At 37.3% G+C, this 19,430-nt stretch overlaps 1 protein-coding gene across 1 annotated transcript in view; it reads right to left on the reverse strand.

Moving 5' to 3' along the window:
- Positions 1-19,430, reverse strand: part of LOC6647170 (cadherin-99C) — a 35,815-nt gene extending 16,385 nt beyond the window's left edge. The window contains exons 1-3 of the mRNA XM_002069645.3: positions 19,178-19,430; positions 17,778-18,015; positions 4,746-4,909 (exon numbers count right to left, since the gene is read on the reverse strand). Coding sequence (XP_002069681.1) covers positions 4,746-4,902 — 157 coding nt within the window. The 5' untranslated portion in view covers positions 4,903-4,909; positions 17,778-18,015; positions 19,178-19,430. The remainder of the gene's footprint in view (positions 1-4,745; positions 4,910-17,777; positions 18,016-19,177) is intronic.

The following is a 19,430-nucleotide window of genomic DNA, read 5'->3' on the forward strand; positions in this document are numbered from 1 at the left end:
TTGGGGTCAAGCGGTAGTCCGGACTTCTGAAATATTGTCATCAGCAAGTAGCAGCTGCTGCATTTTATGTAGAAAGTGCGATACAGATATTGCATAATATTCTTCCCCTTTCTCTCTCTCGCTCTCTCACTGTGTCTCTTTTTGTGGGCAGAGATTGCTCTGTTTTTTATGTGGCCATGTTCCGGCATTGCGTTACCACCTAGAACATCCGCGTCTAGCCACAGTAGCTAACTTGGCTTTTAGCATTTTTTTTTCATTCGTTTTTTTTCGACTTTATCGATTGGGGCGCAGCAGGATCAGAAACCTAGCTGGCTTTAAGAGAAGAGAGAGAGATAGAGAGAGAGAAGGGGGACTGGAGGCAAAGCAAAACTGTTTGGGGCCTGTACCTTCATTTCGACTTGTTCTTCTTCTTATGCCTCTTCTACTTGCAACACATAGTTTAGGCTTGGGCTGTGGCCGCTTGTCAGCCATTCGCAGGCATTCTGGACCTTTTTTTTTTTTTTGCCTTCTTCCACGTACACGTAAGTTATAATTATGGCGTGGCAACTTTTGTACTTTGAGTTTTATGTTCTTGAAGTTGAGGTTTGTCTCACAGATTACACACACAGAGAGAGACACAGACACACATGAGCTAGTGTGTTGCATGTTTCCGCCTCTTCACTGCCGTGTTTAGTTTATCTCTTTGGGCTAAAGCATCTGCCAGAGTTAAAAGTGTAAAAATTGTTCGTGCTCATGTTTGCTTTATTGTTTTCTTTCCCCAGAACTCATACCAAATTGGTCTAACGTTAAGTGTAATTGTTTGTATATAAAAAAAAAAATAAGGAAAATTCTTAAAAGAATTTAAGAAATGATGGGACGACTATCATCTCTTACCAACTGTTGCTACTTGTGCTTGCTACCGGTATTTGTCCAGGATTAAAGACAATTTCTATTTGGTTTTAAGGCTAAAAGATAAGTCTGACATGAGGCTTTTCATTTGGTTACCACTTTTCCGATGTCAACAACATGATGATGTAGTTTGATTGGTGTTGAAATCGAGTAAAAAGGAAATTGAAAGGAAACTGGGCTGTGCATGAAGAGGCAGTCCATTGTACTTACTAGCAATAAAATGTCTGGGCAAACTAATGGCAACTAATGTCAGGTAATAAAGTGCACTTTGTGTGCCCAAGAAGATGCGGCACGGCATTGCTGAAGACGAAGACGATGCCGAAGCCGATGCCATGGACATGGGTTTTCCGTTTTGGCTCTTTAGCTGCTCTACACATGTTTAATGCGATTTGCATCAAAAACGCCTGCTCAGAGACTGCAACTGCAACTGCAACCAGGTTGCACTGAAGCCTATTAGCGACGACACAAGACATGGGGCGACTTGAAACAATTTTATTATAATGAGCGCTTTGGCAGCAGCGGCAACCGAAGCAACCGAAGCGGCAGCAGCAGCAGTTGTTGAAAAGTGTCTATTAAAAATTGTGAAAAATAAAAGGGCCGGTAGCGAAAAGCGAACAAAAAAAAAAAAAAAATGTTCCAAGAAAATGCTGCTGCTGCTGCTGCTGAAAGGCGCATAAAAATACACTGAATTGTGGCCAAGATAGGCCAAAAGTATATTGAAGTTAAGGTGAAAGGAAAGCGAGAGGGCGTAGAGGAGAGTTTCGCGCTATGCCATCAAAGTCAAAGTTGTCGAAGACTGCTGTTGCGCCTAATGAAGCCAGTCAAGCCAAGCCAGCGGGGAAGGTGGAAATAGGAAGGATGAGACGAACGGACAGTCAGAGAGACAGACAGACGGAGGAACGGACATACCGCGCCACAAAATAATGTTGTAAGCAAAAGGTGGTATATTTTGTAAGCCGCCTCTTAGGGCAGACATCTTGATTGTTTATGCCCAACAGGCAGAAGAACAACTAACACTAAAAAGAAGAGTGGCTGCTGCTGCTGCTGCTTCTGGCTGGTCAATGAAAAGGTTCCTCTTCAGCTGACACTTTGGGGGCTGCCGATGCGAACGGCAAACAGCGAATGGCGAATGGTATAAAGACCCCCTTCCCCCCATCCCCCACCCCACAATTCCACTCATTCAAATGCCGCCGCCTGACAGGCAACACTTTCGATTGTTGTTGGGCCTTTTATTCGATTTGTTAATGCAACTTCATCACCTCGACAAAAGGGCAGCCGGCAAAGTGCGTTTTGCGTTTGATTGTAAGACGAGTGTGAGAGGAGATTACATGCAAGATTTGTAAAGATTTTTTTTTGTTGTTGTTCGTCTTTCCTCTGCTGGATGATGATGGAGAATCCGGTCATAAATCTTAAACTTACATACAGAAAATGTATTTATTGCTCTCACTAGAGATGTGTGCGTGAATTGAAGGGGTTAGAAACAAAATATCTTTATTGCAAGATTGCTGATGTTTTTTTGAGATCACATTGAATCCAGCTAATATCATGCAGATAGCTCTCTTGTCCCTCATCTTTAATGGTAACTAACGAGTTTCTCTCATAAATAATTTGGGTAGGCGTCAGGATGTGTTACATGTACATCCTGTTTTTGTACTTTAATTGGCTTTCCAATTGCCAGAGCAGGACTTGGACCTGAGGGAAAGGTAAAACCTAGGCGAAAAACACGTCTCCATGTGCTCTAATTTACTCTTCGGGCCGTCAGGCAGCAGCAGCTTTGGGCCAGGCCAACATATACATATAATTGCAAGTTGTCGACAGTTTAGACCTTCTCCAAATGAAAATCGCCACGTCGGAGGCTAATGAATATTAACGAGCATTTTGCAACTGATGTCTTGGCGTTTCTATGCCGCACAATTAATGATAATACTTTGCAAAATTTGCATTTACGCCACAACGAACGGTACGGTAAGGTGACAACAAAAGGTTGCTCAACATGTTGATATAATTGCATTTGTGCGAGCAATCATAAACCATCATCATCCCATCATTCCGGTAAGCGGATTCAAACATGAGTTGCCAGTTGCCAGTTGCCAGATGCAAGTTGGAAGTTGCCTTGCCGCATGTTGCCTGCTGCCTGTTGCAAGTTGTCAGCCAGCAAGGGCCGTAAAAATCATTGATAATGATCCCATGACAGTTGCTGTTGCTTTTGCTATTGCTATTGCTATTACTGTTGCTGTTGCCTCGGCAATTGCAATTATTTGTCCGCTATATAAACATAAACTCAAACTCTAACTTAAAGTACAGTTGAAGCCACCATGATGGTATCCCAAAAACCCAAACAGGGGGATCCGGTCCAGGCAAAAGCATTAAACACGGGAGAAATCGGCTCTCTGTGTGATCGGTAATGGCAAAAATTGAAATGGTAATTGCTGCTAGGCAAAAAGATCGTTTACTGTGCACTTGTCGCCGTTGCCCCAGTGTCTCGCTCTCTCTCTTTCTCTATCTCTATCTCACTCTGTGGTTTTTATTCCTTTTGTTGCCCGACAGCAATGAAAGTTGAATGCCTCGCGTGCTGATCTTTTGTTCAAGACTTTTGAAAGAGGGTCAGACAGAAAACCCAAAAAATATCATCAAATAACTAGATAAAGATGGGCGCGTGAGAAGATGAAATTGTATTACCTCTGATCGATGGTTGCAACAAACATTCATCCACATGTGGCTATTAAGATACATACGCGTGTATATTGTGTCGTTGAGAGCATTTCCGCCTGCTTAGACGCTGTCCACATGCATATATAATCATGGGGTATCAGCATTTCAAGTTTACCATGCCAGACCCCACACAATAGCCCATTCGACCGACCGACCAACTTGTCCAAAGTCAAATGCTCGCCAGAATACGGGCATACGCAAAGCAAAGCAAAGCAAACCAAGTCAAGACCAAAAACTAAAACCTTTGCCTGACCAAAGACTGCGTATTGGTATGCAATTTAAGCATCGCTCCAACTCCATAAACTGAACGCCTTTCGGCTTTGGTTTTTTTTTCTTCTTTTTTTTTTTTTTTTCGTTGTACCAAGACCAAGGAGAACACAAATGGTTTGTTGAAATTGCCATTGAAAGGCAAGGTAACAGGCAACAGGCAACAAGAAGACATGCAACTGGCAACAGGCAACAGGCAACAAGAGGGCCCACAACAACATGATGGTGATTCATTTATTGTGGGTTAAAATTACTACAGGATGCTGCCAGCTATTTTTCGATCTGTGGCCAGAGACTGAGACTGAGACTCTTGTTGCGCTTCTTGATGGTGTTTGTAGACGTTGCCGTTGCCGTTGCCGATGCAGTTGCCATTGCCGTTGCAGTTTTGCTTTATAGTTGCTGCAGTTGTTGTGGCGTTAGCCAGCAGCTCCTTGCTGCCATTTTTATTCATTGCAAAATATCTAAGATAAGTTCATTTTCCTCATCTCCACAGACACACACACACATCGACTCACGCAACTGGCTGTCATTTTCTGCAATCACCCTCACCATCATCATCATCATCCTTTTGCCCATTATCATCATCATGTTCTGCTCTGGGCTGGCGCTAAATGTTATTTAACCGATGTGTGCGTTAATACTACCGATAAGTACTTATGGTATCGTATGTTCGTCGTATGTGCCTGGAAGACCATTATCATCTTTGATCTATTGGCTCTTGCGAAAATTGTGTTTTCATCAGAGTTATACTCATTATTATTACAACTATTATTATTATTGGCCAATTGGCAATTTGATCATGATTAATTGAGTTGGCAAGCCATAACCATAAATATATTTAAAACTAGGTACATAGATAGGTACATATATCTACTCACAATTTCCACGACTCTCTTCTATATCCAATATAATATTCGTTTGACCAGTTTCCACCTCGCACATTTGGGATTTGCCCAATACGGCCGATGTCAGCAGTATCAATAGTCCCAAAAATCCAAGCCGTAGCTGTCGTGTCTGTGGACTGTGTCTTGCCATTTTTGTACTGCAATTAAAACATATAGAAAAAAATGTTGATTTAACAAATTGTTTCAAGCCAAAAAGATTAATCACAAAATATACTAAATTGAATAGCCACGTTTCTATTAACAAACTTTTGGTCCATTTCAGAGGTTATCTCATTATCCAGATGAACTACAAGATAGTTACTGATCCAATAATTGTTGACTTAAATAACTTGAATCATTTAATTAACTTGCAAACTTTTGTGGGAAAACTATGCAATTGAATTAATTTAAGGTAAATACAAGTTTATCACATAAATATTTTATATTTAATATTTGCTTGTAGCTTAATTATTGGGGAGAGTGGGGCTAATCGGCGCATTTTTTTTTAATCCTTCATATATCCTGATCGGGAGCTCATATCCTCTCATATGAGCACTTAAATCAAAGGTTAATTCATTGTCCAACTATTGATCAAAGATACGTTTCGATATAATTTACCTTTACAAAGCTATAGCGTGCTATTATATTTCAAGATAATTCGACTGCGCCGGGTTGCCCCATGCGCCGATTAGCACCACTTTCCCCTACCTTTATATTGACTACATTCTGACTATATTATAATTTATGAAGAATTGAAGACTAAGAACTTTTGATAGTCATCAAGCATTCGCCTAACTTGAATCCTGACTTTTATTTTCATTGTCCAATAAAGAATGAAAAACTAACTATTTATATATAGTATAATCCTTCTGTGCCGATACCACTCCATTTTTTGCACATAGAAATACATTTATTCAAAAGTCAGTGGAAATTTTAATAAATCAAAATCTTTTTTGAAGTAAACATTTGCTTTAAACACTCAAATATATACCACAATCTAATATTTTATTATGCCTAAATTTCCTAGTGTTATATTTTAAAAAGAGATTTCGAGAAAGGAATAAAATTTTGGAAAAAATGCTGCAGCTTTTATAGGAAAACTCAATGCCAATTATTCGTGCGACTAAAAAAAAGGATATGACTATAAATTGAGTGACCTGTTGACCTCAAAAATTATGATTTAATGATAGTATATTACCGAATAATAATGTGATCATAAATTTATATGCCTACTTTAATGAGTTAAAACCTCTTCGATCAGTTTTGTTAGCCTGGCCTTAAGACTGACTCATTATTAAGTTAAATTTTCTGTAATCTAGACTTTACAGTTTAGCCCAAGGGTATTGATACTTCGTCTTATATAATTAAAAGAATTTTCTTCAATACTTTATTTCTTTTTTGATGTGTGTTTTCGTGCATGATTGTCGGCGACCATAATAAAAAGAAAAAAAAAAACAAAACTTGTCAGACACATAAGAAAAAGGAATTAAAAAGTAATAAACTAATGTTATTCTGGTTTGCTTGCTCAGCCTATTTGATTGGAATTTTAATTATAGCTATCTATGCCTATAAAAAAAAGGGGAGAGAAAGAGATACATGGAGTGGTTTTAGGAGTTTGTTTTTTGTGTTGGTTAAATTCAATTTTAGGCTTTAATTAAAGGTCAAAATTCTGAGCCCGATTGTGAGTCAGGCAATTTTTGGTGGTTAACCACAAAAGAAAACATTTAACGGCACATCAGGGAGAATAAAGAAGGCATCAGGCATCCATGGGTTTTATCATAGAAAACGATTCGGGGTTTCGCCTTCATTTCCATTACCAAACACTAACTACAATTACACTCAGAGAAATATACATACACATTTTAAAGTAAAACAACTATTATTTTCAATATTTTCGAAATCATAAACAGTTTATCTGTTTATCCTTAGTAAGTGGCCAAAACAGTTTTTGTTTTTCGACTGTAAATTTTCGAGTCAAAATGTGTATTAAACTATTTCTGCCTGTGGTGTAATTTTAATGGCTTAATACCCTTTTTTGTTTATTTATAGCCCCATTTGACTGGCCATAAACAAAGTGTAAAACTTTTATATATATTTTTGTTTATTTTTTATTGTCTTGTTCTCAATTTAAACGGTAATAAAGAGAATTGTGATCGATTTTTCAGTTTTTCCAAGTGTAAAAGCTCATGCAATTGTGGCTAAGCAGCGAGCCCAGCGAGTTGGCCAAGTTGTTTGGCGAATGCCTTCTAAAAGTAGCTGCTTATACAAACAGCGACCTGGCTTTGCCTTAAATGGTGTGATATCAATATGCAATAAACATTTAAAACGAGCTTGGCGTTGTTTTTTTTTTGTCTACGCGCTTCTCTTTGGACTTTTGTTGTCTTGCTCTGTCTGTTGGTTTTATTTTTGTTTCTCTTATTTCCTTTTTTTTCCCCCTGCAAAATACTTATGCACTTATATGGTCATGTGGAAATCTTAGATGCGAATTTTCTATCTCTCTACAGCTATTTGTAAACGTTTCTGCAGAGATGCAGCGTAACCTACGTATGGAGTTGGGTTTTCTTATTTTTCCTTTTTTCTTGTTTTCTTTTTGGACATTTCACACTTTGTATTGGCTGGGGCTTGGCTTGGTAATTAAAGCGCAGGTTACCCAAAAGCAAAACCAACAGCTACATAAATATGTATCTCTATAGCCTAGGACTAGAACGAGTACCATTATAGAGAGCTGCCGCAGCAGTCGCTTTGTGAAAATCGTGCAAAGCATCAAGTGGCACAAAACTTTTTCGGGCCATCGTAGTGAAAAGTTCACCAAAACGTGCCACAGCCACATTCCACTTCCAATTGCCACATAAGACTCTGTGATAGAGGGAGAGAGAGAGAGCGATAAAGACAAAGACAGGTAGAGAAAGAGTAGAAAAATGAAGAACGAATGCTACTACCCAGCAAGCTGCAACTGTGGCAGCGGCTGCTGCTGCCAATAGATCAGGTGTACAATTTACTGCCAGTTTGCCCACCTCATCAACGGACGGGAATGGCCGACTGCCAACTGCCGACTCTTTGCCTCCTGTGCCAGTCTCTATTGCTCTCTAGACTGGTTGCTGGCTGCTGCTGCTAAAATACAGTTAGAAAAAAGTATCTTAAAGCCACTTCTTGTGCTATCCCTAAGCTGTGTTCTTCTGTTTAGCTGCCGTTTCGCTGGCTACATCCGCTAGTAACTAAGTATTACGTTACCCCCCAATGGCAGAGCGACCATTACTTTTTTTTGGCCCAAACCAAGCCGCCTAGTCGCATCTGCTGTTCGCATCTGCAAAATGAACTTGATATTTATGCATGATTTTTGCAATTTAGGCTTACGTCCAAGTGACTGTGGCTATGTGTCTGTGTCTGTGTATATGTCTGTGTGTGTGTTAGCGGTTAGGTTTCAGTTCCTGTCTCCCGTCCATAAACAATTATATACACATTATATTGTATATAAGTAATAGTTCATGTGAAGAGTGTCACTGGCTACAAAAAGGGGGAATTATTATTATTGTTGTTGTTGTTGTTGTTGTTGCTTTTCATTGTTTTTCTTTGCTTTTCTCTTCTGTTGAGTGATTGCAGTTAATTCTGTTTGATGACGTTCATGATGAGGCACATTTTTGTTATTATTATTATTTGTCGTCCAAGAGGAATGCAGCATCTCTGAGAAGGAAGTAACTTTTGCCCTGCACATATCACATGTATCACCTCGTCTCACTGTCTGTCCGTCAGTCTGTCTGTCTCCATAAACACATCTATTTGTGTATCTCTATTAATGACGAGCGATTGCGCGACTGGTCGACTGGATGACTGGATGACTAGATGACTAGATGACTGGATGACCGTCTGTGCCAGCACTTAGAGACATGCCGAATGACGACGAATTTTCTAGCCATGAGATCTACATTTCTTTGGTCCAGTTCTTGGACTCACTGAATCAAAAACCAGTTAATGGCAATGGCAACAGCAACAGCAATGGCGATGGCGATGGCGATGATGGTGATGGTGATTTTTACCGTCGCAATCTATTTCAATTGCAGTTTCCACTGGTCCACTGGTCCACAAGAATGGCCTGCTGTGCTTTTACCGTTAAATTATGATTGCATACTGCAATATGCCTCATGCCAGGCTGCACTTGAGCTCTCTCACTGGGCGAACATCAACATAGACCATGCCACAACCAGACATCCTATATGTATGTATATAAAAACAAAAAACAACAAGCTTCTTGCCATAACAAACACATTATATTGCAGTAAATATTTTATCTCTATCAAGTATCACAGAACAGAACAGTCTACACCTTTTTAGCCAATGACCACATACCACCATAAACTATGTAAATAAACCTAGCTAAAATATTCAACAATTATAATACTAATTGCAAGTACAAATTCAAGAATCGTTGGTTGGTTTTTCCTTTTTGTTACCAAAGATTTATGTTTGGCATTAAAGAAAAGGACATTTAAGTTATGCAAATAACTTGGAAAAATAATGATTGTTTATTTTGATATAATAGGCAAACATTTACATAGCTTTAGTGTCCTTTATAAAAACGTATACGTAAACTTATAAAAATCAAAAGATGCGTTTAAAAATGTATTATTAAAGGATAACCTGTCTCACTTCTTTTGTCGATAATTCCCTTAAAATCATTTGTTACCCATTTTACCTCAACCTGGCTGTAGTTTTAAGTCTTCCACTTGATTTGCCTCACAATATTTCTAAAATTTAGTTTACCTGTTAGCAACATTTCGGTTCTTTTTTTTGTTAATTGAAAAGTTAACAAATTTGGCTTAATAAATTCCTTTGAATTTGTACTTTTAAACGATGTTTAAGTCGTTTTTTCTTCTTTTGACCAAGTTTTGCCATTTTTGGAAGAATATCAAATACAAATTGCAGTTAAGACAACAAAACATAAAAAGGTTTGAAATCGAGTAGAATTAATTCTTCACATCGCAATGACCCAAGGCCAAGAAAAAAAAACGTTTGTATCCCTCTCTCTCTCTCTGTCTTTGTCTCAAATTACATGGTAAAAATGTTAAATACCATCCAAAAAGGCAAGTGCCACAAAGTCTGGCTTTTGGCCAAACAAGTGAATTGTTGCATTACAGGTACAAAACACACACACACACACTCTTATACACATATACTTATAGCCACATGAAATATCAAAGAGCAAAGTGCAGTTTTTCATTTTTTTTTCTTGTTTTTTGGCAAATAAATTTATAGAGTCGGCTTATGAAACAGTCTCTCCATTCCATTCCAGTAAGAAACACGAATTTATAATTTCATGGTTATAAACTATATATATGTTCATTCTGGGTATGAGAGAGATATATAAAATTTCGTCACAATGATATAGACTATCATGATCCGGCCTAATGATATTGTCTATATGAAACATTTTTGTACGTGACATTCATTTGAAACAACGTATTTTGACAACCTTATGATGTTACTTTATAAATTGCTCTTATCGGCCTTTTTGAGTATGTTATTTGAATTTTTCTTCTGGCTCGGTACGTTCGTGACATACGAAATAAACAAACACACCTTATAAACGAAAAAAAAGCAACAACAATGATCCAACAACAAATATAACGAAGATACCAAAACATATTTTCTGTGTGTGTATACTTTATAGCCAAGATCTCATCATCTTTATTTTGTTATTTTTTTTCGAACATATTTCTTGTTTTTTGTATTATTATTCAACTAATTCTAAACGGTTATGGCTGCCAAATTCGTAGAGAACGTGGGAAGGGAAGCACACAGAGTTTGAGTTAATAACAGGCGTCAAAAGGCGATGAATACAAGTAGACAAAAAGTTTTTGTCTTAGCTCTAATGGGTCGAGTTTTGCCTGTTTTGATGATGTTTAGTACGACGAGTTTAAGCGGAAGCATCAAGACCAACAACAAAGAAAAACAAGAGAATTTCATTTGAATTTTAACTAGTTGGTCTTAACTAACCACACTCACACTTGTGTGGCACGTGGATAATGAATTGAAGGGGTCAAAAGTTAGGGCCCCATAAAATGGTCTGCACATAAAATTCCTTATAGACATTTTTGATCTCATTAGAGTAACTCCCTGTGCTCAGATATTTTTAGAGTGCACATTTATTGCTTTTCGTGGAATTGATATGCCAGTTTACCTTTTGGTATTTACTTACATTTTTGTTTTATTTATGTATTTTCGCTCATCGTCGTCGCCGTCGTCGTCGGTGAATCAGAATCAAAAATGTTGATTTCATTCAATCAACAAAATGATGCGAAAACAATCGCTGGCACGCACTGATCGATAAGTGATCAGCCGTGTCCAAATATGGTTACAGAAGACAACGAGTCGTCGTCGTTCAGTCACACCGATCTTCAAGACTTCGAACTCTCTAGCCAACTAGCTCTGACTCTGACTCTGACTTTGGCCCCGACTCGAGTGAGTTTCACATTGAAGATCGCCCCGGTGCACGCTTTGTTTTGTTGCTTTTCTTTTCTTTTCTTTTGTCCGACCGAGAATTTACACATTTACATACAATTTACACGCACTGCATGTGTAAATAAGTAAGCACTGCCCCTTGTCAATAAAACTAAAATTTAAAAACCAAAAAAAAAAGCACATAAAAAATGCCAAAACGATCTGGCTAACCGATTGCATATAGTATGTAGAATAATCTGCCCCGCACTTCCTCTCATCCTTTTTCTTTGACATAACCAAAAAGGCTGCAAAGTAAGAATACAAATTAGCGATTAGATAAGACCCACTGACTAACTCTAGCTAGTTAGTTAGTTAGTCAGCTACATTTCTTGCTTATAATTAACCGGAAATTTTATATCCCCCCAAAAAAAACTTTAACCGAATGTGCCAACCGGTTTGCAAAACAAAAAGAGAAAAACGTAAGTCCAAGTAACGCAATGAATGTTGCTGCTGGGTGCTATTAGAAACCTGTTGCCCACTGATGCTGTTTCTCCAAAAAACAAAAAACAAAAATAAAACTAAACACAAAATAAAAGCCAAGATTGAAATAATGTTGGCTGCTTGTGAATGTGGCACAATGTGTACCTAATAAATTGCTATGGCATAAAATCTGAAGAACTAATGGAATGCGGGCGAATTTTGCCTTACATATAAGTCTTTCTCTCTCTCTCTCTCTACCAATATACAAATCGGGACAACCAAAACAAAAATGCACTCAAAACGGTTACAATTCAATTGCTGGAATGTATCATATGTACATATCTATATATATCTATCTATCTAGTTAGATATGTATATGTAATTCATTTGCTCAATATGGTTCTTGTGACATTTGTAACATTTTCGATGCTTAAAAAAACCTTAAAAGACGAAAAATTCAACACATTTGGCCTACTTTTCTTTTGAGGAGACGTGCAAAACTTGTGAAAAACTTCCACAAATTGTTATGTCTTGGTCATGAAATTTAACTAAAATTTTTTCATAAATATTAGATGAAATTTTTATGTTATTTAAATTACAAGTGGCTTAGGGCTTAGCAGCAGTTTATGACTATATATTCTCTATTCCAGGTAAGTTGAGGTGGCCTTAAACTCAGGTGTTTCAGCTGTCAGTTAGTTTACTAATGAAAAATATGATGGAGAGTTAAATTTCAAACGCTGTCTAGACAGGGGCGTATCAGGGGTTAACCAAAAATAAAATGCAAAACAAATATAAATACTTGACCCTAATGAACCCCAAATGAAGTGATGAAAAATTGACTTAAACTCTTTTGCCTTTATATGCTTAGAGACTCAAGAGGATTTACTTGAATTTGGGTCTCGAAATCTTCTTTCTTTGTAGCTATTAAAAAGTATTTAATTGAGAAAATAAATTTAAGAAAAAACATCTCCTAATGTCTTTAATGGAAATACTTGTTATGGCAGATTTGCTGCCATTGATTAGAAATTGGTTACACCCATGCCAAATCGGTGTATATCATCATCATCGTCAGTTGAGTGTTTTTGTGGTTTGTGTGGTTTTGTGATGGGATTATAAACTTTAGATATGTACGTGATGGTTGATATGTACATATGTTGGTACCTTCACCTCGACTCTGAAAATAACCGCAGTTTCGCCTCTACATACTTGACAAAATCCATCAAATCACATCATGGTACATCAGTTTTCACATATTTTTCGATTAACCGATGAGAAAAAACATATACATACACATAGGGTTTAGGTTTGAAGACATAAACTGAAGGTAAACCACAATAATGTATGCATTACTTATGTTTATCTATGACTAATGGCAGAAGTCATTGAACCTGAGGCTATTTACATACATATGTATCTGTATGTATGTATATATAGTTGGTATCTGTAAATGGCTTCTCTAATATTTACCATGTCAATTTTCATTGGTAATTCACAAACGAAGAAGAAAACGTTTAGAACCATTCGCTATGTCGGAGCAAACGTGAAAGCAGACAGCCAGATTATGTCTAAAACGAAAAAGAAAAAAAAAAATCCATCTGGGGAGTACAATGTCATTGTGTCGTCATTAACGCCAGACAGAATTCGAGATGGAGTCAGTCAGTCAGTTGCAGTCGTCAGTCGGTAAGTCTTGTCGTCTTTATGTTGGGAAATCTACCGAAAAGAAACGTGACTGACAAAAGGGCAAGAGATGAACGTTTCGGTTTGCCAGTTGCATTTTGGGTGCACGTTGGCAGCTGTTTTGCTATTGCACTTGAAATATCTTAACCACAAAAAAACAAAAAACCAAAAAAAAACTAAGACAAAAAACGAAGAAGAGACGCTCATCGTTTCTCTCCAACCATCAAGTGTCATGATGGCATAGGGCACCGAGAATAAAATTACGTATAACCATTAGCATTCAGCTATTTCTTTTAGGGTTTTGGCCTTTATTTTTTTTCTCTTTTCTCTGTTGTTGTTGTTAAGCTGTTGCGCTGCCTTTGAAGTGTGCATTCGAGGTCCATGATTTGCCTGTTGGGAAGTCTCTGCATCTCTTCGTTCGCTCGTCCGCCGTCAGGTTAGTCAGTTAGTCAGTCATAACTGGATAATTTTCACACAACTCATGGGTCCGAGCAAAACAGACTTTCACTTTTCATGTTTTATACCAATAAATTTATATGGCTAGTCAATATCTGGCCTATGGCCGCGACGAGTACATGAGGTAAATACATATGTTACCCATGTACCATGCAACGCGCCCAAGACTCGAAAAACAACAATCGGTGTTGACCTTGTGAGTCGAATTGAGTTGGAGTCCAACTCAATCAAAGACCAACCAGTCCGATCAGTAATGAAAGTGTGGGTAATGTCCCACCAGTTAGTTTGCACGTACATACATAAGTATTTAGTTCTTTATTGTGTTTAAGCCTTATATTGAGTCACGCTGCCAGACCCAGTTACAGTAGACAACATGTGAGTTCACGGCCAAAAAATACATACAAATACAAATTTTGGAGTCTCTCGCCAACACACACACACACACAATACAATCGTATTTGAAATTTGGTCTATGGCTTTATTTAGCGATATCATATTACGCTATGGATATTATTATCATAGTAACCTAATTTACTGTCTTTATTGTTTTTTACCTTTTCATATTTTTCTGAAATCGATTTGACCTTACATAAATTTTTGTTTCTTTCTGTTTTGAACTGAGAGAACAATCGACTTTGGTAAGATTAATGATTTATAGTTTAATGAAATATATGTAATACTCAGAAATATGTAAAAAACTGTCAATGTCAGAGAGAAATCGGTAGTACATATATAGAAACTAAGATGACATCATTGAGAAATCGAAAAATCATTTCTCTCTAGCACTTTTTCGTTGAAGAGATGATTAACCTTTGTGTTTTAATGTTTGCATAGTCCAAACAGAAAAAAATAATAGAAAAAATAAAACCCTAAATCCGCTGAATAACACAAAAACATGATTTCTCCAACGCTCTGGGGGAATTGACCTTTTAAAACAAGCATTTGCATATTTCACTATTCTTGGCTTAAAGAACTCGGAGTAGGCAGATGTGGAAGGTGTCTCTTGTTCATCGTCATCACATGAGAAGAGAAGCCTGTAGAGTTCTGTATAAAGAAAACTTTAAATCAAACTCAGCCACAACATTAAAAAAAGAGAGAGATAAATAAATACATAGAAACTCCTGAAATTCAAACCGGACCTGTCTTGGCCTTCTTTGCCTTGATCTCGAGCTGCACCCAGGTTCAAGATTCATTCAACATTTTTGCGGCTTCTTTAGGTTTTTTTTTTTTTGTTTTTTGGTCAACAAAAACGCACGCAAAATGCACATGTCTCTCACAATTCTCCCCGGATTTGGTGTTTGTTCGGTTTTTTTTTCCCCTTATGTAAAAGAAGATTTTTCACAGCCATTTGTAACCCCAATCAAGTCGAGGTCAGTCACTTTCCTATGGACATTTCCTGGAGGGCTATGACCATCTAAACGCAGTGACAGTGACAAATGCAGAGAATTATGAAGGAGTTGTTACCTCCATTCCCCTCCCCCAACCCCTCCCCAATCCTTATTGTCTAAGCACGCTGTGAGACTTCCTCGTAAAACGCCAAGTCGCAGATGTGCGCACGCTCTCTTAAAGTTGTTTTAACATTTGACCCCAAAAGTCTATCGGGGTTCAGGCTAACAAACAACAAAAACTAAAAGTGCAATTACAAAGCACACTTCCCTCCAAAAGTGTTCCCCTGGCATCGGCACTTGGCTCAATTTTAACGGCAAATCGAAACCAGGTCAACGAAATATGAAATTGTTGGCAAAATGTGCTAATCTGACAGTAAACAAACCCGTCAAATTGCTGCTGGTGCTTGCTGCCTGTTGGCGGGGTCTCATGGGTCTGGGGTCTAATGAAATGCTTTCTCCTGCGATTGAAGCTGAGCTCGACATAGAGATGGCTACGTGACACGGTCGTAACTTTTCACAGGCATCTCTTGACTAAGAAAAAATAGACACTTATTTAATGGTCAAAGGAAGGAGTGAATCCCCATGCTTCCTTTTCTTCTATAGTATTCACTGCCTCATTCACTTTAGTAGCATTTCAATCAATGAATTCATAGTCAAGCTGATCTTGTAGTGACTAATTTAGTTAGTTACGTTCTCAATTGTTGGATTAGCTAAGGTAATTTTGGATCTTGGTCATCTCTATGATTGGCTGGCATGCGTCTGTTGTGCTATTTCTTTTGTCTTGTGTTTCATAATAACAATTGCGTGTAATGGCGCCATTAGACTCATCTTAGACAACGTTTAAACTGCTTGGGTGAAATTCGTTGAGATTTATTAGCCGACTCCGAAATGAATGAATAACTACTTAGTCGGTGGTGTGAGCCTAAGCCCAACCAAGTCGAACTGAAAAAGACAGGGGTAGCGTGTGAAAGATTTAATATTTCGAGCTGGGAAAACTAATTTCAAGAGTCTCATCATCTCCCTGCCTTCCACTCACTCTCTCTGTTTCTCTCCCTCTCGATGTGTGTTCGTCCGGCACCTTTCACTCAACTGTAAAGAAGCCACAAAACATGCTAGTACACACACTTACATCTACATATACAAGATAATAACATCAATTTAGCATAATTTGCATGTTTATTACGCCAAGCAACCTGGTCAGAAGCAGCAGCTTTGATGGCCAAGAAAAATTATGTTTTCGGCATGTCTTTTATTTTGGTTAGCATTTCCTCTCCACGGTCATCTAATTGACTTTTGCCACTCTGTATGGGACATCAACATCAAATATCATGACAAATAACATTATTTCTATTAAGTTTTTTTTTATCATTTGGCTACCTTTTCAACTACCAACTTCTAATTCTTTCGTGTTGGCCGCAATTGGCATTTATTAAATGCTATGAGTTGCCATTTAATCGAAAATTGCCAAAAATTGTTGGTCAATGACTTGTTAAGCGGATAATTGATCGACAAACGGATAACTCCGGGGGCCAGGCCAGACTCTCCCCCAAGTATGATATGTCAAATTTTTTTGTGTTTTTAAATCTTTAACCAAAAAGTATATAACTATTGACTGACTGGTCTCAAGTGAAAGAAAGTTGTGTGCAAAAGCATCAGTTATGTATGTTGTATCCCGCTACTTTCATTTTAGGTTTTTGTTTTCAGTTTTTTTTTGCTTTGCAAAAGAAAGTGATCTCTGAGCATTTCCTTTCAATATGTAAGGCTTATATACATACACACATTTTTGTTCAAGCCATTTTCAAAACCCAAAAAAGCAAACAAAAATCTGCAACAAAGCACTAATACAAACAATATATGCTGATGATTACAAAATGATGAACAAAGTCGTATATATTTACTCTGACAAAGCTATGTGAAATTTCAACTCGTTTGTTTTTCCAAGAAATTAAAAGAATTATAGACTTTGCAGGGAGTTATAAATATTTAATTAAAAAACCTGACTAAAACATTTTTGCACACCTTTTTCATTGCAAAATTTAATCAAGGATCACTCAGTTTTCTCTTCTTTTCTTCGAATATTTTAAGAAATAATCAAACATCTTATTATTATTATAGAAAATGGAATTTAAAAGTATTTTTTTAGCCTCTTTAATTCATTGAAGTAAATTTTTGACTCTATTTATATCGATTCTCTAATATGTCACCAAAGTAGTTACAAATACTTATGAATAGAGTGATGTATAAACTTTGCTGATGTATGAAAGTAATTTATGCATAAAATTAAACCATTTTTAAAGCAATTGAAGTTAATGATTCTAACAATTCACTTAGCAAAATAAGGTCATTTAAGAATAATTGTTATAGAAACGATTAGTCGAACAATGAGAAACTTTTCCTTTTTCTTTTCTCTTTTAAATTACACGTTCAAGTTGTATATAATTAAAGTTACATTAACAATCCCTCAAATAATATCTAGATCAGAAGTTATAAATTGTTTTTCTAAGACATGTTGATCATTAGAAAGATTTTGTGGAACAAATTTTTAAAAGATTGCTAAGCTCATTTATATATAATCATCTCGCTAACTTACCTTTTCAAATTATAATCCAAATCGTATCCAATTCAGTGTAGATATCAAATAGATGTGTTTAATTGGCAAATTTGCTAGCACATTAAAGTTTAATCACTGATTACTTTTATTACATATTGCAGATTTGTATTGAGGGGAGAAAAATAAATACACAATTAAAGCTCAAATGAGCCTTAAATCTTAGCACAATTCTCAATATCGGAATATCAAATGATTTTTAGCACTTGTCGTATAAAACCTGTAACAGAATAGAGGAGAAAAAAGGGTAAGAAAAGGGTAGAAAACACTTAAGATCGATAAAAATGTTGTTTGTATTTGGTATAATTTATATTGACGCGTACAGCAAACAGAATTTTTACATAATTTTTTTTTCCTCTTTGAAACCTGATACAACTTTAGTTTTTGTTTTATTTCTTTTACTCTTTAGAGGCAAGGTTCAGGTTTCACTTTTGTTGAAAGATGTTAGGTTTCTGGTTGGTCAATTGTGCCGAAAACGGCACCCACATTCACAATTGTTAAAGGTATTGGAAAAGTTCCCGAAAAAAAGCAAACAAAATCTGCGGGAGCTTCAACGTTGCAAGCATGTGCAGTAAAAGTAGTGTGGCAAGTTGATGATGATGATGATGATGAAGGTGACGGTGACGATGGCAAAGGCGATGATGGTGACGAAGGTGCGGTGGACGTGATGGCGTCTATTCACGGCGTCTACCTGAGTCGCTAGCACACTCGCGGCACACGTGACCTCATTTGCCAATGCTCCATGTGGAAGCCTGCCTGGGTTTTTTGTTCGTTCGTACGTTCGTTTGTCTTTTACTTTTTCTTTTCCGTCAGAAAGCTAACCTATCCTATCCCAAGCAATCGTCCAGCAATTGGGGTCACCTGCACTACCATAACCAGGGGGACACTGCAAGCCCCAATGTCTAGCTCTAACTATGTTATGCCTTGTCGGTAGGTCTGTCTGTCGGTCTTTCTGTACATTGTAGCCACCAACGCTCCGTTGCCCATTTCCGTTGAGTGTGCGGGCGACTTTCTGTCAGTTTATCAGCCGCACACAGCATCCGACATTTGCTGCTAATATTTATTTATTCGATGGCCTGCCAAAAACCACTTCTTTTTTTTCGCTCTCTTGTTTGGCTTGTTTGATTCAATGTTTTTTTTTGTGTATTTTTAGTTTGTTTGCAAATCGACAAGTCGATGAAAGTTTCACTGTCCGCTTGTTTTGCTGATTTATTTGGGTTTTCGCTTTTTTTGCTGCGGCCAAACTGAAGATGTTGAATTTGTTATTCGCACACACACACAAGACACAAAGAAAGTCCAGCGAGTTCGTGATCTCTTGACTAAGATTTAGTCAAATTTAGTTTTGTTGTAGGTGAAATTTTGTTGTTTAACTGCCAACTTACTTAGTAATTAGCACCAATTTGAGTATTAGTTTGTTACTAAAAATTAACACACGATACGAAACATGCTCTATGGAGGATACTCCTTTATATTAGCTGTGGTTAAACACAACAAACCGGTCTAAAATACGTTTGTTATACATATATATAAGTATATATGTGTATGCGATATATATGGGAATGTAAATGGAAGCCCGAGCTCAGATGAAGCGAGATCGAGCGATCAAGCGAGCGAACGACACACGTGAAGACTCAG

This window comes from Drosophila willistoni, chromosome 3R (assembly GCF_018902025.1).
Source record: "Drosophila willistoni isolate 14030-0811.24 chromosome 3R, UCI_dwil_1.1, whole genome shotgun sequence".
Lineage (NCBI taxonomy): Eukaryota > Metazoa > Arthropoda > Insecta > Diptera > Drosophilidae > Drosophila > Drosophila willistoni.